Source organism: Barbus barbus (genome assembly GCF_936440315.1).
Source record: "Barbus barbus genome assembly, chromosome: 15".
NCBI lineage: Eukaryota > Metazoa > Chordata > Actinopteri > Cypriniformes > Cyprinidae > Barbus > Barbus barbus.
In genome coordinates this window covers 19,403,342-19,424,044 of record NC_136743.1, presented here as the reverse complement: position 1 = coordinate 19,424,044, position 20,703 = coordinate 19,403,342, and the positions used below count along the sequence as shown (strand labels likewise).

The 20,703-nt window shown below is 37.6% G+C and overlaps 2 protein-coding genes across 2 annotated transcripts; both read right to left on the bottom strand.

Moving 5' to 3' along the window:
* Window positions 1–503: 503 nt before the first annotated feature.
* LOC306881569 (autoimmune regulator-like) lies at window positions 504–11,383 on the bottom strand (the record flags this gene model as incomplete). The annotated part of the gene is made up of 13 exons (XM_079435755.1): window positions 504–1,568; window positions 3,179–3,268; window positions 3,346–3,418; window positions 3,509–3,630; window positions 5,894–6,019; window positions 7,799–7,865; window positions 8,510–8,631; window positions 8,784–8,923; window positions 9,050–9,163; window positions 9,263–9,328; window positions 10,745–10,870; window positions 10,952–11,126; window positions 11,237–11,383. The coding sequence occupies 13 exons, from the start codon at window positions 11,381–11,383 to the stop codon at window positions 1,488–1,490; spliced, it is 1,449 nt and encodes a 482-aa protein (XP_079291881.1). The 3' UTR covers window positions 504–1,487.
* Window positions 11,384–13,137: 1,754 nt separating this feature from the next.
* On the bottom strand, window positions 13,138–19,199 carry rab6bb (RAB6B, member RAS oncogene family b). The gene is made up of 8 exons (XM_079435640.1): window positions 18,995–19,199; window positions 17,159–17,217; window positions 17,010–17,063; window positions 16,799–16,904; window positions 16,564–16,675; window positions 16,308–16,401; window positions 16,031–16,097; window positions 13,138–15,386 (listed from the first exon to the last, which is right to left on the bottom strand). Exons 1-8 carry the CDS (start codon window positions 19,062–19,064, stop codon window positions 15,322–15,324), a joined length of 627 nt encoding a protein of 208 aa, XP_079291766.1. The 5' UTR covers window positions 19,065–19,199; the 3' UTR covers window positions 13,138–15,321.
* Between the last annotated feature and the right edge of the window lie 1,504 nt (window positions 19,200–20,703).

Genomic DNA, 20,703 nt, shown 5'->3' with positions numbered 1-20,703 from the left:
ATGGTTCTCATTAACATTCCATGTACTCTCTTTCTCTCTTCTTCTCTCTTTTTCCCACTCTCTTTTGTCTCCTGAGGAGGCCAAAAAGGAAAACTGACAGCATTGGCTCTGGACCATGCATTCCATGGGATGTGTCAAAACCATTCTCAGAAGAGCACAGAAGGCCCACTTAGGGGCACTTAGACACACACACACACACACACTTACATATGATGGGTTTCCATGTTTTATGGGGATGTAATGGTTTGTATACTATACAAACTGTTTTTCTATCCCCTTATCCAGATCCTACCCCTAAACCTACCACTCACACAAAATGTTCTGCATTTTTAGATTTTCAAAAAGATCCTTCTGTATGAGTTATAAGCTTGCTTCCTCATGGGGACCAAAAAATGTCCCCACAAGGTCAAAATTTACTAGTGTCCTTGTGGGGACATTTGGTCCCCATAATGTAGGTAATACCAGGTACACACAAAAGCACACTTGCGCATATAGAACAAAGTGGTGAATACATGGGTCTTTAATAAAAATGTTTGCTAGGCAGAAAAAGAAATCTATTCATCTATTGTTGAGACATTGTTTTAGTTCTGGAGGTTATCACATTCATGTTGACATTCCAGAACAATAAGTCCACGTTGCATATTTCATTGAAATCCAGGTTTCATTATTATCTAGACCAAGTGTCTTCAACCAAGGCCAATGGACCCCTTGGTGGATAGTAGGGACCTCTATAGACCTTGGTGGCTTATTTAATTTTTGACACGAATGAAATCAAGACTGAGAGGGACTTGAGAACAGTGTGTGTTCAATGTATTTTACTGTTGTATAACGATATGCCGATTGTTCAGCTGACCAAACATCTTTCCAAAAGACTCTCAGTAGACAAAAATTCCATGTAACAAGTTTGAAAGTTGTAAATTTCAAAAATTACATGTGATTTAGGATTTTCACACCATGCATTACATCTAGAATGTTACGGCACGGTTCTAAGTTCTAGTCTTTCTAACAGCCTCATTTTCAACTGTGTAAAATTCAATACAGTGTTTTGTATACCCTGTTTAAGGTCTATAATAACATCCATCTAATAGCACTGATGTACATATACTTTTTTATACTTTTTTAAAATGTAAAAATAAATTTTTATTGTATTTAATACAGTTTAATGTGGGAGGGACAATTAAACATTTAGCTGAACATTACCTTTTGGGTGAAGTTATCTTAATGTATTTTGTATTGTATATATTTTATTTTTCCCAAATATTAGTTTCAAATAAAACAATAATAGGTGGAAACCCTGTATAGCAACAACTGTTTGTGATCTATAGATTAGAAAAAAATTACAATAAAACCTGTGAAATGGATAAACATTCTTTTCCTTCACATTATTGAATCTGTATGCTCTATTAGTCCAGCTAACACTGAGGACGAACCTTATACTGAGATTTGATGTTTGGGCACAGCAGAGATGAACCAGTGGACTCACTGAATCACTGGAAATAGCCTTGAGACTCAGAAAGAGGACGTGACATGTTGTGGAAAGCCCACTGTAGGATCCCATCTATAGAGCTCTGCATTCATCAAGACAAATATCATGTTAGGCATCTCATCTGTGGCTTCATGTATATACAGTTTCCATTGCGCATATTTGCATTTTTAAAGTATTTGTACAGTAGGGAAATTTTTTTTTGATCCCCTTTCTGATTTTGTAGATTTGCCCACTGACAAAGAAATTATCAGTCTATAATTTTAATGGTAGGTTTATTTGAACAGTAAGAGACAGAATAACAGCTTGTTACCTGTATAAAAGACAACCTGTCCACAGAAGCAATCAATCAATCAGATTACAAACTCTCCACCATAGCCAAGACCAAAGAGTTGTCCAAGAATGTCAGGGACAAGATTGTAGACCTACACAAGGCTGGAATGGGCTACAAGACCATCGCCAAGCAGCTTGGTGAGAAGGTGACAACAGTTAATAGAAGAAACACAAAATAACTCAATCTCCCTCGGTCTGAGTCTCCATGCAAGATCTCACCTCGTGGAGTTTCAATGATCATGAGAATGTTGAGGAATCAGCCCAGAACTACACGGGAGGATCTTGTCAATGATCTCAAGGCAGCTGGGACCATAGTCATGAAGAAAACAATTGGTAACACACTACGCAGTGTAGGACTGAAATCCTGCATCACCTGCAAGGTCCCCCTGCTCAAGAAAGCACATGTACAGTCCCGTCTGAAGTTTGCCAATGAACATCTGAATGATTCAGAGGAGACCTGGGTGAAAGTGTTGTGGTCAGATGAGACCAAAATCGAGCTCTTTGGCATCAACTCAACTTGCAGAGTTTGGAGGAGGAGGAATGCTGCCTAAGACCCCAAGAACAGATTTTAGAAAGCAATTTGTGTTTTCCTTTAGCTCCACAGTTTTCTTTTTGTTGGCCTTTGTGTTTGAAGTTTGGAATTACCGCGGCTGCTGTTTCCACCTTCAAACATGGAGGTGGAAACATTATGCTTTAGCGGTGTTTTTCTGCTAAGGGGAAAGGACAACTGCACTGCATCAAAGGGACGAGGGACGGGGCCATGTACTGTCAGGGCATTGAAGCCAACCAGGGCATTGAAAATGGGTCGTGGATGGGTATTCCAGCATGACAATGACCCAAAACACACGGCCAAGGCAACAAAGGAGTGTCTCAAGAAGAAGCACATTAAGGTCCTTGAGTGGCCTAGCCAATCTCCAGACCTTAATCCCATAGAAAATCTGTGGAGGAAGCTGAAGGTTCAAGTTGCCAAACGTCAGCCTCGAAACCTTAATGACTTGGAGAGGATCTGCAAAGAGGAGTGGGACAAAATCCCTCCTGAGATGTGTGCAAACCTGGTGGCCAACTACAAGAAACGTCTGACCTCTGTGATTGCCAACAAGGGTTTTGCCACCAAGTACTAAGTCATGTTTTGCGAAGGGGTCAAATACTTATTTCACTCATTAAAATGGAAATCAGTTTATAACTTTTTTTGAAATGCGTTTTTCTGGATTTTTTTGTTGTTATTCGGTCTCTCACTGTTCAAATAAACCTACCATAAAATTTATAGACTGATCATTTCTTTATCAGTGGGCAAAAGTACAAAATTAGCAGGGGATTAAATAATTTTTTCCCCCACTGTATACTAGAAAAACATGACCTCACCTCCCCCATTATAGAGTCCGTTTCATCTCTGATGAGCAGTTGCTCTGATGGCGTTAAACCCTGTGTTAAATCAGTCATGTGTTGACTCACCTGTGGGAATAAACCAGACTAATAACATATGTGAGGTCAGCCGGCCCTAAAGTGTTGTTTTAGTGTATATGGATTACCTGAAGACTCCTCGATGATGTTTCACTTTCAGGGCCCCAAGACCTGAAGCAATTTCTACATCTTGACTTTCCACTGAAAAGACAAATAGAGGAAGAGAGGAGGAGTGACTGAGATACAATTCATGATAGAACTCAGTTATTCTATTATAAACAAAATCAGTACTTTGAAAAGTTGCAGAGGGCATGATAACTCTGCAGGCACTGTGGGCAGGTGATCAGCTCTCCTCGGGTAAGGTGGCAAATTCCACAAGCCATCCTCATCCCAACCATTTCACCATCTGATGACTAAGAGATTAAAAATATAAATAGCTGTATATTACCATAATCCTGCCACATGTCAGAGATATAGATTATTTAAACAACTGAAATGACATGAGGGTGTGTATATAAGATTTCACATCTTTTTTTGGATTAATTACTTCTCCACACATAGTAAAGGCACGTTCATACCAAAAACTAATGATAACTGCATTAGCATCCACACCTATGCTCAATAACATTCTGTTTAGTGTGCTGCAGTTTTGTGGTCTGCTGCTTTAAAGGCTTGAACTCTTAAAAATCATGCAGATTCTGTTTGACTCTCAATGTTTTTAATTGTTCATTAATTGGAAAAAACAAAGTAATTTCAGTGACTGTTTTTCTGTGTCATTTTCATTATATTTGTTTTGCTGAGTTTATTATTCTCATACAGGTGTGTTTAGACAAAGAACTATAACTATAAAGATAACTATAATAGCATCCCCATTCCCCACCAACGTATGGTAACATTCAGTTAAGCACACCGCAGTAAATCTGTCATTATCCCTGTGCCAAAGAACAATAAACCCTCTTGCCTAAATGACTATCGCCCAGTTGCCCTCACATCAATAGTCATGAAGGTTTTTGAGAGATTTGTAAAGAGCCACATTTGCTCCTCCATACCTGATACTTTGGACCCTCTTCAGTTTGCTCTTCAGTTTGCTCGCCCCAATAGATCTACTGATGATGCCATCTCTCACGTCCTCCACTCTTCCCTCACACACATGGACAGCAACAATGGGAATTATGTAAGGCTGCTATTCATTGACTATAGCTCAGCTTTCAATACTATAGTCCCCATCAAGCTGGCTTCTAAACTCACAGACCTCGGCCTAAACTCTTCACTCTGCGACTGGATTCAAGACTTCCTCACCGGCAGACCTCAAGTGGTGAAAGTTGGCCTGTTCACCTCAAACTCCATCACCCTGAACGTAGGAGCCCCACAGGGCTGTGTCCTGAGTCCCCTGCTCTACTCTCTCTACACGCATGACTGCTTGTCCTCTCACAGCTCCACATCTATTATCAAATTCGCTGATGATACTGTGGTTCTGGGCCTCATTTCCAACAATGATGAGACCGCATACTTGGATGAGGTAGAGAGACTCGTGGTGCCAGGACAACTGTCTCTCTCTGAATGTGAGCAAAACTAAAGAGCTGATCATGGACTTTAGGAAGAGACAGCAGCGGCCCTACACTCCTCTTATGATCAGTGGGACCCCTGTGGAGAGGGTGAGTAGCTTCAAGTACCTCGGTGTAAACATCTCCGAGAACCTGACTTGGACTACACACATCCAAACACAGGTTAAGAAAGCCAGGCAAAGACTGTACCATCTGCGACAGCTGAGGAAATTCAGGGTCTCACCAGCAATCCTGAAAACTTTCTATTCAGGGACCATAGAAAGTGTATTGACTCTGTGCATCTCAGTGTGGTATGGAAACAGCTCAAATCAGGACTGCAAAGCACTACAAATAGTTATACGCTTAGCTGAGCGCATCTCAGGGTCTGCTCTCTCCTCTCTGCAGGACATCTACCTCAAAAGCTGCGAAAGTAGAGCTGTTAAAATCAAGGACTCAAATCACCCTGGTATCCATCTATTCACTTTGCTTCCATCTGGCAAGCGCTTCCGTAGCCTGACGGCAAAAACTGAGAGACATAGGAGGAGCTTCTTCCCCCAGGCCATAAGGCTCCTAAACTCTAACTCTGTGTCATAACATCATATGACTCCATGTAAATATCACTATATCAATAAGCTATTCATAATTTTTCAACTTTTTTTGCACATTCTTTTGCACATTCCTCTTATATTTCTATTTAAGTTAACAACATATTGACCTGCACATTTATATTTATATTTTTTTATACTTTTATTTTATTTTATTCTTTTATTTTTTCTACTTTTCTTTTTCTTAATATTTGTATACTATATAATTGCACTGTCCTTGGAGCGGACCTGACTTACATTTCACTGCTGGTTATACTCTGTGTAATTGTGTATGTGACGAATAAAAATCTTGAATCTTAATGTCGTCTACGGCTTTAAATGCTTGAGCTATTTAATATCGTGTGGATTCTTATTGGCTATCTATGTTTTTATTGTTCATCAGCTGTATAAAAATCCTTCTGAAAATCATTCCAACGATTATAAAAATGTTATAGTTACATTTGTTATAGCTATTATTGTTGGTGTGAACGTGGTTCTCTCATGTACTCAGTCACGGTGTCTCTCACTGAGTCACATGGAAGTGTTACCTGGAGGCCCATGGGCTGAGAACTTTTGCCTCCTGTGACTGTGGAGAGTGAAGTGGAGGACAAAGACGAGAAGAAAGAGAAGTCCACAGCAGAGCTTGTCTCTGTTACTGGAGGTTGAACTGCAGGCTAAAAATAAGAGCAGAGACGTTACTACTGCAACGACTACTAATAATCTCCCATCAGTCATGATAGTTAATATTGTACATACAGTGCCCTCCATAAGTATTGGGACAGTAAAGACAAAATTGCTCTGTTGGCTGTGGACTCAAGACATTTGCAAATATGATTAAAAGATGAATATGAGACAAAACTACAGAATGTCACATTTTATTATTAGCCGTTTCAACACATACATGTTTTACCAAATAAAAAGAACAGAACTTTTATAATTCATCCCACTCATTGATGTGAGCATAAGTATTGGGACAGTTGAACATAAGGCAGATATAAAAGATTAAAAGCTATTATTTAGTTGCAGATCCTTTGCGCACAATCACAGCAGTGAGTCTGTGACCCATAGACATCACCAGACTCTTGGTCTCATCCTTTGAAATACTTTTCCCAGCCTTTAATGCAGCCAATTCCAATTGTTGCTTGTTTTGGGGAGTTTCTGCCTTTACACTCCTCTTCAGCTGGTGAAATTCATGTTCAATCAGATTTAAATCTGGAGATTGACTAAATCTAAGACTTTCTATTTCTTTGCCCTTATAAATTCCTTGACTGAACTGGCAGGGTGTTTTGGGTCATTGTTCTGATGCAATATGAAGCACTTCCCAATGAATCTGGTGGCATTTTCTTGAATATTGGTAGGCAAGATGGTTTTGTACCCTTCCAAATTCATTCTGCTACTGTCATCATACATTAAGTCATCAGTAAAGTTGAGAGGGCCTGTTCCAGAGGCAGCCATGCATGCCCCTGCCATGACACCACCTCCACCATGCTTTACAGATGAGGCTGTATGCTTGGGATCATTGCAGTTCCCTTTTTTTCTCCACATTTTTGCTTTCCCATCACTTAGATAAAGGTTCATCTTTGTCTCATCGCTCCATAAACACAGTTCCAAAACTCTTCTTGCTCACCTTTGTGCCTTTTTGCAAACTCTAATCTTTCTATGTTTGGTGCTGGTCAGTGTAGCATCTGTAATTCTGTGTCAAAGTCTCCTGAGGACAGTAGATTGTCAGAGCATCACCCCAGCTTTCTGGAAGTTGTTGGTGATTTTACAGACACGTCTTTTAGGATTCTTTTTCACAGCTTGTATGATTTGTCTGTCATCAACTATTGTTGTTTTATCAGCCGATCAGGTCGTTGTTGGTTGCTGGTGTCGCTGGTGGTTTCCAAACTCTTGATTTCTCCATGCCCTTTGTTTTTGCAAGAGCTCTAACTGACTTCCTCTTTTCTTTTAGCATCCAAATTGCTTGCTTTTCTCTCAAAGTCAGATCCCTCATCTTCATCCTGGTTTGTGTGTCATCATCGAATACAAGATTCAGAATGCAGAAGTAATGGATATAACTGATACGACACATTCCCTGCTTTTAATATCTGAAGAATTAATGCAACAGGACACAGCTGATCACTTAGAAAGACCAGTGAGGCAACTGTTCCAATACTTATGCTCACATCAGATAGAGGGATGAAACTCTAAAAGTGCTGAACTTCTTAGCTGGTAAAACATCTATGTGTTGAATCATCCAATAATAAAATGTGACATTCTGTAGTTTTGTCTCATATTCATCTTTTAATCATATTTGTAAATGTCTTGACTCCACAGCCAACAGAGCAATTTTGTCTTTACTGTTCCAATACTTTTGGAGGGCACTGTATATGTGTGATTGACTGTAATGCAACTCCAATTAGTAGGGAAATGTTGTTATCAGTAGATTTCATGTTACTCTTGTCATGTTTTACCTGCAAAGGGGTGTATGTTCTGTCTTTTGCTCTGTTGCTTTGGCATAGCTGACAGCGCCAGGTACCACTGAAAACAAACACATTCATACAGAGATTCATATAGAGCAGTGATTCTCAACTGTTTTGACTCAAAGGCTCCCCATTGTCCAAAGCAATCTTCAAACCCCACCCTCATAAATTTTCAGATATTTCCATCTTGATTTTACATAATTATAACAAAACTACTTGTTTTAAAACAACCAAACAGAAACAACACTTATTTAACACATTCTATTTTATGCATGATTTCATGCATTTTCTTTTAGCAATTTTATTAAGTGAATTACTGTATTTTATTTAACAGTGAGATGAATTGTAAGTCATCTCACTGTTCCAGTGAAAGTTTGCTGAGGCCCACTAGTGGGTACTGGTTGAGTCTCCGGTTGAGAACCTACCTAAAAGTTTAAAAACCACACTAAACTGGGATTTTAAATCTTATTTAAAATTGGAAATAAACATAATTCATGTCACAAATTTGCGACAAAATTATTTACTTTCAATTATTATACTAATAATTTAATTTTATTATTAAATTTTTTTTGTATTCTACTATGTAGATTTTCAACACCGATTTAAGCTTGGCACAAGTAAAGAATAATGATGAGCGCAGTCATAGATCAGCTCTATGTTTGGTAGGGTCAGTGGCCTGTGCATCACATGTCTAATCTGTACCTGGGTATGGCGGTAAGGGGGGGCACTAGGCAGTTGAGATGGAAGGCACGAGGACACCCGTCACAGCAGATGAGCTCCCCACCGTCTTTACATACGGTACATTCATCATCATTATGCTCGACCTGGACATACAGTATGCATCATAAATGTGATTTACCTATTGTACAGGTTAAAATTATGACCGCTTATGCCAATAGATTTTTTTTCAAGTAGGTTTTTCTGCATCTTCAACATCTGTAATTTTCCATGAGACGAACAAATTTTGATCACTTACATTCACGACTCTGGTGCTTGGCTCTCTCTGCTGGTGAATATAGTTTTGTGCAGTCTGTGCATTGTGCACTCCAGCTGTCTCATCCAGTTTGCCAGAAGAGTAGAATTCTCCTCCAACCTTGATGCATTTTTTGGCACCTCCTGCAGGAGAGAGCAGCTGAGATATCTGTGCTGCCAAAGTGAACGCCAAAGCTAAGAGCTAAAGCATTAGCTAAGTAAAGGCTTTCATCATAATCTGTCAATACTGTATAAGTGTGCTGAGCTCACCAGACTCAATGACCTGCTGGATCAGAATCCCCTCCACTGTCCCACAGCCAGTGGGATGCTCACTGGCAGACATAGTCACGGCCCTCTGGACTGAAGTAGATACAGCCTGGACCCCTGCATTTTAGGAGTCATTTATTTATTAATCTGCAATCTCATTCATTTACTATAATGCATAGTCTTCTAATGACACAGTTTACACAAACATGTGATTACCATTTCCCACTGAGACCTGAGAAAGTGCTGCACCATCTGTCTTTCTCATCGGCTTGCCTTTGCTTCCTGGAACAGTGAAGACATTGAGTTATCAGGACTATCATGTTTACAGGCATCCAGTCACGGCCATACAAACTGACACGTTTCCTCAGATTATAAATCGTAATTCGCCTTTTTGGATGTAAAACATCACGTGGTTCGTGGAGAACCGATGAGGGCTTGCCTGCAAGCGCCCGAAAACTTTTTTTTCTTTCAAAAGATTAATTTGTCGAAACAACACTGCTAAGTAGCTTTAGTATTTTATGAGATTTTTATTTTATATGCATTTAAATGTTAGTCTTCTGATGTAAACATTACCCCTTTGTCCGGCAGATCGTTTGTGAGTGCAGCGAGATGATGAAAACAGCAGGGGAATCTTTTTTACTGAAGAACTAATGTTAGGCCCTAAAGTTACTCTCATTCACAAAACAGAGATGAAGGTGCAGTTTACCCTTGCGTGTACTAAGCTAATCATTTATATTTATTGTATGTAAGCGACATAATATGTAGTACATGAATGGTAAAAGAATGAATCGTGTACTGTTAAATGATTCGAACATCACAAATTGCACTTTTTGGAATCTTTTCTGCAAAAAACAATTTAGGCAAATTTATAGTAGCCTACTATTGTGTTATTGTGTTGTAATACTGGCATTGAATTAGGCTACAGAAAACTGTAAACGGCTGGCCACCGTGATCAATCTCCATTTTTTATTTATTTTTTTCCCCTCTTTTGGAAGGCTATATACAAATACTATCGTAGATTTTATATTTTGTTATTTGGGAATGCAAAAATTATATTTTTTGTAGTTTTCATTCATCATAACTATCATGACTTCCGCTTCTGAAATCAACGGAAATGTAAAAATGGTACATTGTAATACACCTAAAACGTATTATTATTTTTATTCAAACTAAATGAATTATTATTCAAACTAAATGAAAACTACCTAACTTGACTGTCACATCACAAGGTCATAGAAAGAACGTTCCAGCAATGTTCTCTCAGAGTTATGAACAAACATTCTTCCAGTAATGTTAATAGAACGCCCATTCAAAATTAGCTGGTTTTTAATACATTATGCTTCATTTATGGAATGCTTTTTTTCTGAAGCAGTAGTTGTACTAGGCTAGTTGTAGTTTGTAGCAATTTGAGGGTGAGTAAATGATGACAGAATTTGCATTTTTGGGTGAACTATCCCTTTAATGTTATCTTTAAAGTTTACATAACCAAGAACACTTTTTTAAACATTTATTTTTTAATTGATGTATTGAATGAACAGAGAACACTCGAATATAAAGTTTCCATAACGGAATGGGAATATGTCCTTAGAACATATTTTTGAATATAAAAATATGTTCTTGGGACATATTTTTGTTCATTGGGAATTTGCTATACGAACAGAATTATGAATATCTTTGTGTGTGTGCCAGTGTCCATACCTGAGCTGGAGGTCAAGGCTTTCTTGGTGTGATGTGGCCGGTGGGTCATTTGTTTTTCGGCCACCCCTCTCTTCTTGCCTGACTGGCTGCGGACCTGCAGCTCAAGCCTGGCCACCTGCTTTAACCCTGCCAAATCAGATTATCATCACTTAAACTGTAATTGTTATCCTCCAACCTATTTATGTTTGCATGGCCTGTGCACTGTACCTTTGGGAAGGTTCATAAACAGGGATTCCAGTTTTGGGTAACACTCCTTATTGTACTCTTTACAGAGATTGCTCCAGAAGCCCTTGAGGACTGTGGCATCCTGGTCCAGTATCAAATTGAGCAGTGAGTAAACAGCTTTGTGGATTCCGTCCTTTTTCTTTCGCTCTAAAGTCTCCTTAAGTGTTAATTGTAATAGTATTAGTTTCTTGTTTGAGCATTTAATGAACTATGATTACATATATTTATAATTATGCTGAGGAATGTAATTTTTATGAAAATGTTCACCCTTAGGATCTGTTCAGAGATGATGTCGTGATCCGCCAGCCCATACAGCAGTGGGAAAGGGTCATGGATTGCCATAGCGATCTCAGTCCTACATGCTCGTAGCTGTGAGCGCAGGTCAGACTCTCCGTAACCTTCCACCCTTGACATGCTTCCACAAGAGTCCTGCATATACATCACAAACTAAATTTACACTGATATTCTGGCTCTGGTGCTCTGAGAGCACTAAATATATCTTCAGATATTAATTTAAAAAGATTCAATTGTTTTATCATGTGCATAAATAGTACGTAAACAAATTAGAGGTCTTCTGTCTTTTTTAGAGAAGGAATCCCTTGTTATATATTACATAAAATTGAAAGTTGCACTTTAAACGAGACCTAAAATACAGTAACAGGCATATAGTATCATTTTCATGTATTTACATATTTAGCTTACATTACTGTTCATTAATGTAAACAAAGTAAAAAAAAAAAAGTCATTTAAATTTTTTATTTAAAATTTTTTACAACATATATTTAGCTGAGCTTTATTTTTGACTGAAATTAACTTCTATTAATAATTGCTGAATTTTGGTTTATATAGAAATCAAATAGTAATTGTCAGTATACTGCCGCAGACCCCCTGATGGTCAAAGACTCTTAACCTTAATAATTAAACACTCTCAGTCATCATTCAACCTTTAGAAATAATGGTATATATTGATTAGTTTCCTGATGTTAAACATGCTAAAAAATTAACATAGTACTTACAACTGATGCAGGTGATGAGGACTAGAGATACCTGTAATCTCCTAGCTGGTTTCCTCTTATTTGGTCTGATGGCTGTCAGTGATTGGCATGGGTTTTTTGTAACTGGTAGACAAATGACTCTTGTGCTCTTGGAGCCTCTAGGGGCCATTGATTCATAAGACTGCTGTGATAAGTGGTGACATTGAATTTCTATTTACAGTTAAAACACTACCTTGCACCTTGTAGGCTGGTTAAAAATACCTGCCCCTTATTTGTTCGCATTTATGCTCATTTGTGCGGTATTGCTTGGAAAGTCCACAGTTGGGCAAGAAACGATTTCTCAATCATGTGAGCCTCTACTTTCAGTCACCTGTCTCTCCTGAGGACTATAGTTTCCATGCCAAGGGGAATCCCAGTCTCTGTGCATCACAATAAATGCACTGGATCTGGATTAACCATTAATGCAGCATTTGTAATGTTGCGTGAGAATTATTAGTCTTTGAGATTTTCCAACAAGGTTATACTCAAACTATAATGGACCTTTTTCACATTTCCAGGGTTCTGAGAAACAGAAGTCATCATAGTTTGGGTAAACGTCTATAGTGATGAATGGAAACTACAACAAATATATTTTGTATTCGCATTTGCAACAATAGCAAAATAAAAAAAATCACCTTGAAGTTTCTATGACTTTCCAAAAGCGGGAAAAATACCAAGAGATTGATTACGTTGGCCAAAAGAGAGAAGGATGTCAAATTTACCATCACTTCCTTAGGCTTATTATTAGAAACACTAAAACATAACACATAACAGGGATAACTTGTTTTATGTAATTAAAGACCAAGGTAAGAAAACACCAAGTATAATGTTGAAGATTTACATTCAAATGTAAAAAAATTAAAATGCTAGATTTACAAAGTTAACAACTGTGGAAATTCGCCATCACAGTCTGTGAAAAATGTCCATTGCTTTCAACTTTAAATGAAACCTACATAACATTTGTCTTAAATTGTCATAAAAAAAATAGTGAGTTTTGAAAAAAAGAAATTCATTAGAACTTTCTGCTTGGTTGAAAAAGTACGCAATTTACACACACACAAAAAATATCATTTTTAGTTTCTTAAACTTCTGTATAAAATAATATCACACTCAGCATTGTAGCAGTAGACAGTTTGGTATTAAGACATGGATTTTATTTTATATTTTCAGACAGATGTCATGCTCATAAATGTCCTTACAGAGTGAATAAAGAGCCAACTACACTGCTCTACACAACCCTATGGCAACAACTCTGACAGATTCAATCTCCTCACACTATAAGTAGCAACTTCTTGTTTTACATACAACCTTCCGCTTGCACGGGACTGTTCTGCAATTTTTCTCAACCGCTGTGAATTGGCTAGATGGTGTGAATACAACAATTTCATCATAAATCCGTCAGTTGTCTCGCCGACCAGTAAGTGACCACCGTTCTGTAACGTATGTGTTCTCAGGTAGCCATACAATGAAAGCTTTGCATTGTGATGCCACAATAACAGAAGGCACAACTAGTGTACAAAAGTGAAAGATGGCAAAGCTAACAAGAGGAAACGGAGGCTTGAGAAATGTGAATGTGATAGATGACATATTCTGTGCCCTGTCAATGCAAAACTCATTAACCTCAGTCCCTCCCCACAGTTAATATCAGCGGTCCCTTAAATTATCCCAGAAGCTGAAGTCAAGCCTAGTACCAACAATTCAGTCATTGTTTGTCCATTTTTGTTTCAATTAATAGAATTATTGGCACCAGAAAGAAACTCACACTAACATTAAATATATTATAAATACCTAATATATCCTAAATGAATCTCTATACAATCAGTGGTGTTAATCAGTGCATTTATGTAAACAATTCAAAATAGAAAACAAAAACAAATACATTAAATATTAAAGATACTAGATAAAGATACTCCAGAGATTCGTAAACAACTCACATTTCTTGAACGTACTGTTGCGATAACCAGAATATTGTGAGTGAACAACAGACGGGTACATTCTCTCTCAGCTCAGTGCTGTTTTAAAAGGTCTTCATGTTTTAGGATGAAAGTGTTCGCCTACAACTAGCATTTTGAATTTTAATCTACACATACATTCAGCATGTGCGGGAGACTACGAGAGCTTTACTACAAAGGATACGACAATCATTTGTCTGTTTCATTACTTTAGGATGTGGTGAACCATACATTTCCTTGTCAGAACCCAAAAGAAAGTGCATATATTTGAAATGAAAATCTGTTGTTTCCTAAGGCTCACCTCAAAATCGCCTTTCTCACCCCAACCCAATGAATGACACTTATCTCATTCTTTTTAGTTCTGGTTGGCTGCAAAATACAAAATTATAATTAAAAAATAAAAATCAACTCACATATTTCTGTAAAACATCTGAGAGGGGTTTAACAGGAATAATGTATTCTTTCAGGGAAAAAAATTGGTGGATGAGTAAAACAGTATAAGGCCCAAACCATAAGTAATACTTTACTACCAGTGTATGGCTACAGGTGAGACCAAGAAAATAAAAGTGAAGCCCTTGTCATATAAAAAAAAAGAAGAAAACAAAAGATAACATTTGTACAAGTGAACATAAACCACGTCTAAATGATGGATGTTCACAATAATATAAATACTATATACAATACAGTACCGCCTGGCGGATCTAAAGTGTATACATGAAGCTAGCATTGGTTCTTTGCAACAGTGCCACGGCACTTTAAAGGTTAACCGGGTTAGTACACACACCTCTCATGGAGGCTGGTACCGGATTAGCATGTAGGATGTACTGTATACACAGACCCACACTAAGACTTTGAACAGGACCTCTCTCTTTTTTCTTTTTTTCATTAATTCTGAGTTCTTTGTTTCGTTACTATCGATGTGTATGGACCAAAGGACATGACAGATTCTAAAAGTTGTCTTACATGCATGCTATGGACGAAAGACAGTTACTCTGTCACCCGTCTTGAATCTTAAACTCATTTTTTTGTGAAGGCATCATTTAGTGCTTTTTGTAATGTACAAAAATACAAAACATAACAACCGATAGTCCACTCTGAATGTTGTTTGTCCGAAGATGGTACACATGCCACTTCCTGTCTTATATGAATCTGTTAGCTAGTCACTTTGAATTACCTATGATATTATTTTGGCAATTAAACAGACAGTAGTTTTTTTCTTTTTTTGTTCTTGCAACTGAGGAATATAATTTTAGACCCATTCAGATGTAAAAAGCCTATATCCGATCATAAAGTTCAACTGGACCTGGACCCATAGGAAGCAACAGAACAAGCATGTGGTGTTAATGAAGGTCCGAACTGCTTTCTACTAACAGGAGCACCCACTTTCAGTGGCCGGAGGATCTGGTTGTTTGTCCAGCTTAATGTCAATCACTGGAGAAGGGTTGTGTGTCAAGGAAATCAAGAAAATAATGTTGCCTTATTAAAGTATTCAGCTCAGCTTCCCAGTATTATTGTTATCTCTTAATACATTTATTTGATAAAATCTAACTATTATTTTTATAATCATACTTTAGGTGAAAAAGCATAATCAGAAAGAAAAAAAAATGTCATGAAAAGTCTGTGTTTTTGGAAAAGGAGCCAGACAGTTTGAAAAATATAAAAAAAAATTATATATGTATGGCTATAAATCATGCACAATAAGAATAGGAACTTGGGTTATGTAGGCTATTTTGATACTATGATGACTTGTGTAACTTCTGTTTCACTAGTGGAAATGTGAATGGGAAAATAACTATTGTTTTCAGCTTTCTAAACACTCTCTATCTGTCATTCATTGTCGTACCAACAGATAGTCCCGCCCCAAACTCACAGTATTGGCTGAGATGATGTTCCAGAGTCTAGGTGGACGGAATGCTTAAAGGTTTTGATAGCACCACAACCACTGTGTTTATTAACCTACATATGGCTTAATTATTTTACTTAATTATATTTACTAATTTTGTCTCTGCATATTAACCTGGGACATTTTCAAAAATGACACTTATCTGCTTTAAATGTCATGCATTAAAGGATACTTCCTTCTTTGTTGTTATCATCCAGGCTCTCCATTCCAGGCAAAGCAGCAGCCACTCGCCGAAACAACTATTAAAGCAAACAGAAAAAGAATGAAATCTGATTTTTTTTCCAGAGTGGACTGGTACCGTTAAAGCCCTATGGGCAACAACTCTGGCTAAATCAAATCTTTTCAGATCTTTCCATGTGTCATGTTACAGGGCATGATCTCAATTAAATTACTCTATTGGATCAAGTCCATTTGCCATTGAGCAGACATTGTAGCGCTTTTAGACTCACCTGTTTAACATTGCTGCCAGTCTTTGCACTAGTCTCGATAAACATCACATTCAGCTCTTTGGCCCGCTGCTCGCCCTCCTCTATAGTGATTTGCCTATTATAATGCGTTACAATTTTAATTACATGTAAATGATCATTTTCAGTAAATTAATTGAAAAAATGAAAAATATAAAAATTAAAACTTGATACTATAGTGACACAAATTAAGAATTCTAGCACAAAATATTATATAACATTTTTATGTAAAAGACTCCACCTCTTTTCTTCTAGGTCTGTTTTATTGCCCACCAGCATGATAATAACATCACTTCCCCTCTCTGTTCTGACATCATCAATCCATTTGGAGGTTAGCTGGAATGAATTGACATCTGGAAAAAGAAAAGGAATAGAAATCAGTGAGTTTTGTTAAATGCCTATTTCATCAATGGCGACACAAAAGCAGTTGCTTCTACACAACTTCATCGGTCAAAGTGTGTGTTTGAGGTGCTCACTTGTGATATCATACACCACCACAGCCACTGTGGAGTCTCTAATGTAGCTTGGGATAAGACTCCTAAAACGCTCCTGTCCTGCGGTGTCCCATAGCTGTAACCTCACCTGCAAGTAAAACGCATAATTGTAGAAATTAATGATTTTGATAGTTGCATTAATGTGATATATTAAATATAATAATTAATTATAAGTAGTTCCAGAGCGTCTTACAGTTCGGTCCTCCAGATACATGGTTTTTGATAAAAAGTCAATTCCAATGGTTGCCTGTAATGATAATAAGATTCAAAGTAAGATACAAAATAACATAGACTTATCTGGAAAACTATTTGGTGTCTGTACTAAAAGAACCAATAGCATACCTGATAAGTGTTGTCAAAACTGTCATACATGAACCTTGTTATCAGCGATGTTTTCCCAACTATAAAACAAACCAACAAAACCAGGAAAAGATTCAGATTTTGATGAATCACATAAACTTGTTTGTCCTGACCAACCCCATACACCATAACCTCCGTCCTTCAAATGACAGTACATTTCTTAAGGGATTACACAGAGAATGTCATTTGAACTTCACTGTCATTTAGAGTTATGGCGACAGGGAAAAATTACATAAAAATGTAGCAGTGCATGGAGCCACTGTGACAGCAGAATTCCCGAGTACACATTTCATACACTAGAGGACTGCTCTTTTCAGGCCAGTCTGGTTAAGCCTGTTTGTCAGGCTGAGCCGAGATACTAAAATCACCAAACGGCACAATGCCAATATTTATACTGGAGCTCAAAGAACAAAAGGGCATAATAGTCCCATTCTTCTGTGACTTCACTATTCTGTTGATGTCTTGAGACAAGATCAACCAAATCTGACCAGCAGAGAGCTTCAGGACCATGGACAGCAGAATACAAGTGGTCTTCTGATGATAGTCAGGACAGTCCACGCAAACCACATCATCAGTTACTCTCATGTTGCTCCAAACCTGCATGACTTCCTTTCTTCAGCCACGATTCACTTTCATTATATGGAAGAAAAAAAAGATAAGTGTTGACTGAGAGGATGTTGTTCTTTCTAACATCTCCTTTTGTGTTCCATAGAAGAAAGATGGTTTGGAACAACATGAAGGTGAGTAAACGACAGAATTTTCAGAAGCTGACATAAAATGAAAAAATAAATGTTTTTCTATGCAGGTGTGGTAATATCCATCATCATATTCAGGCTGCATAGGATTTATTATTTAGACAAGATGCAGACAGCTTTTTAGACTTTTTATTTAGACTTAATTTGCAATTATCACTTATCACAATCTAATGCTGTTTTATACAGTACAGAGGGCCCTCTGTCTGACTGCCTGTCCATTTTTTCCCCATACGAACAGTGAATGATGAATAGATCACCACTGTATTAGGAGCTATAAGCATTACTGGAAAATGTAAGACAAAAATATCTGAAGAACACGTGAACTTTACGGTGACGCCATGTTCAGTGTTATTATTTTCAATATTTGGACGTCCAGTCATCAAACGACAGATCTCAAATGCCCGTCTGATTACGTCTTCACAAACACCGACAGTGACACTGATAAAACCATCATCCGGCCAAATGAATAAACCACGATATCTATTCATATTATACAGGCTGATCATATGGCTGCTCATAAAATGATGCATGAGGTTTTTATTTTTGCTGTGCTGAAGAATCCCACAGACACTGACTGCCAGCCTGGGTGTGTCTCCAGTAGACACACGGGAAATGCAAAGCCTCTGCGCTTTTCTGTTTCGTGACATTAAACCAGTGGATGTTTACAGGAATATACATACAAACACGGCCATATACATGTCTTTCGATTTAATTATTTCATATAATTTGTTTTTGAGCGATTTAGACTGCGCTAGAATAACAGCGATCAATAATATTATCAGCCCTTCTGCTTCCAAAGGAAAATGCAGGTGACAAGAGTTGTTGAAATAACGATTATACCACGTTATATTCACAAATGGGTGTTTAGTAGTTTAATGACGATGGATAGACTAATCAAAAATTAAACATGCATCCGACTTGTTTGACAGGGAATCGATAGAGAAATAACACCACAAGCAAGCGGATGCACAAAAGACTCAACAACATACTAATGTACTTCATGCATGTGTCGAAAGGTTAATGGGTTCGTCTAAACCCAGTCGTGGCAAACCCAAAGACTCACCGCTTTGCTCCCCTAAAAAAACAAGTTTGAATTTCCGTAAAGGGTTCCCAAAGTCACTTCCCATGGACATGACTGCTTTAATGACACAGTTGGTATGGATTAATATGTACAGGTGGCACCAGTCTTGCGAGAATGCAGATGGATAATCTTCGGTCCCGAATCGATGGATATTGCAGTGCTGCTCCGCGATGTCAATTCTCCAGCCCTGTGCGCATGCGCAGCGGAGACGATACGCCCGTCTGATATCACTGTGTTTACGGAAACGTCCCTCGTAAACTCTTCGCACACTAAACCGCAGGCCAAGCATCCGTGAAGCAATGTTTGCATCTGCATCTCAAAGTGCAACACATATTTATATACTTTTAACGCTTATTTGTGTATTTTGCAGACACCCAAGACTGCATTTAATACCTTTCTGTGGGTAGCCTACAAGTGAATACATCCTGTAAATAATAATTGAATGGAAAGTGTGAAACAAAATGTTGCAAACCCTTTGTCTGTGTGCACATTATAATATAAACGTGATATTATAAAACATTAAGATTTAGATTACATTTACATTTTTGTTGTTTTTAAGGTGATATAAAATATAAAACATGGTAATTTATTAATTGCGATTTTATAGTATTATACAGTAACTAACATAGGTTCCTTATATACAGAAACTTGCAGAGCAACTAATATAGTACGATCAATTAAATAAGGAGAAGATTTTTGAGCTATCTGTGGGTTTTGCAAGGCAAGGCAAGTTTATAGTACATTTCATATGGTAATTCAAAGTGCTTTACATAAAAGGAAGTAAAATAATCATTAAAAAAATCACAACAATAAAACAAGGAATTTAAAAACTTAAATTATTTAAAATGCATTTTAAATGAATTTAGAACAGTTAGAAATAAAAATGATTACACATAAAATAGATGCAGTCAGATGGGACGTAGCACAGTGCTCATTCAACAAATGCGTAGCTAAACAGATGAGTTTCGAGTCTGGATTTAAATGTGGCTAATGTTTTATCACATAATAGCTAAAAGCAGACTCCCTTGTTTTGTGTGAACCCTTGGTATTTCTAACTGACTCGATCCTAATGATCTGAGTGGTCTGTTAGGTTTATATTCAGTGAGCATATCTGCAATGTATTTAGGTCCTAGACCATTGAGTGATTTATAAATGAGTAAAAGTACTTTAAAATCAATGCTTAATATAACTGAAAGCCAGTGTAAGGACCTGAGGACTGGTGTGATGTGCTCAGATTTTCTGGTTCTTGTCAGAATCCTGGCAGCAGCGTTCTGGATGAGCTGCAGCTGTCTAATGGTCTTCTTTTTACAATAACCATTACAATAATCCACCCTGCTGGTGATAAAGGCATGAACAAGTTTCTCCAAGTCTTGACTGGAAACAAAACATCTAATTCTTGCAATGTTTTTGAGATGATAGTATGCTGATTTAGTTACTGCTTTGACATGACTACTGAAACTAAGGTCTGTCTCCAGAATCACACCAAGATTCTTGACTTGATTTTTAGTTGTTTGACCCCCTAGAGTCAAGGTATGCATTCACCTTGAGAACTTCATCTTTGTTTCCAAATTCAATGACTTCAGTTTTCTCCTTGTTTAACTGAAGAAAGTTCTGGCGCATCCAACTGTTAATTCCATCAATGCATTGGTCATGGGGCTATAGACATTTGGAGATAAGGCTAGGTAAATCTG

Bases quoted from the DNA above. Each gene is read 5' to 3' on its own strand.
- rab6bb (XM_079435640.1), bottom strand. From the start codon at position 19,064: ATGTCCATGGGAAGTGACTTTGGGAACCCTTTACGGAAATTCAAACTT. The intron at 17,218-18,994 runs GTGAGTCTTTGG...TTTGTTTTATAG, and splicing joins TTTTTTAGGGGAGCAAAGCG to TTGGGAAAACATCGCTGATA. The intron at 15,387-16,030 runs GTATCCTTTAAT...ACCCTTCTCCAG, and splicing joins TGATAACAACAAAGAAGGAA to TGATTGACATTAAGCTGGAC.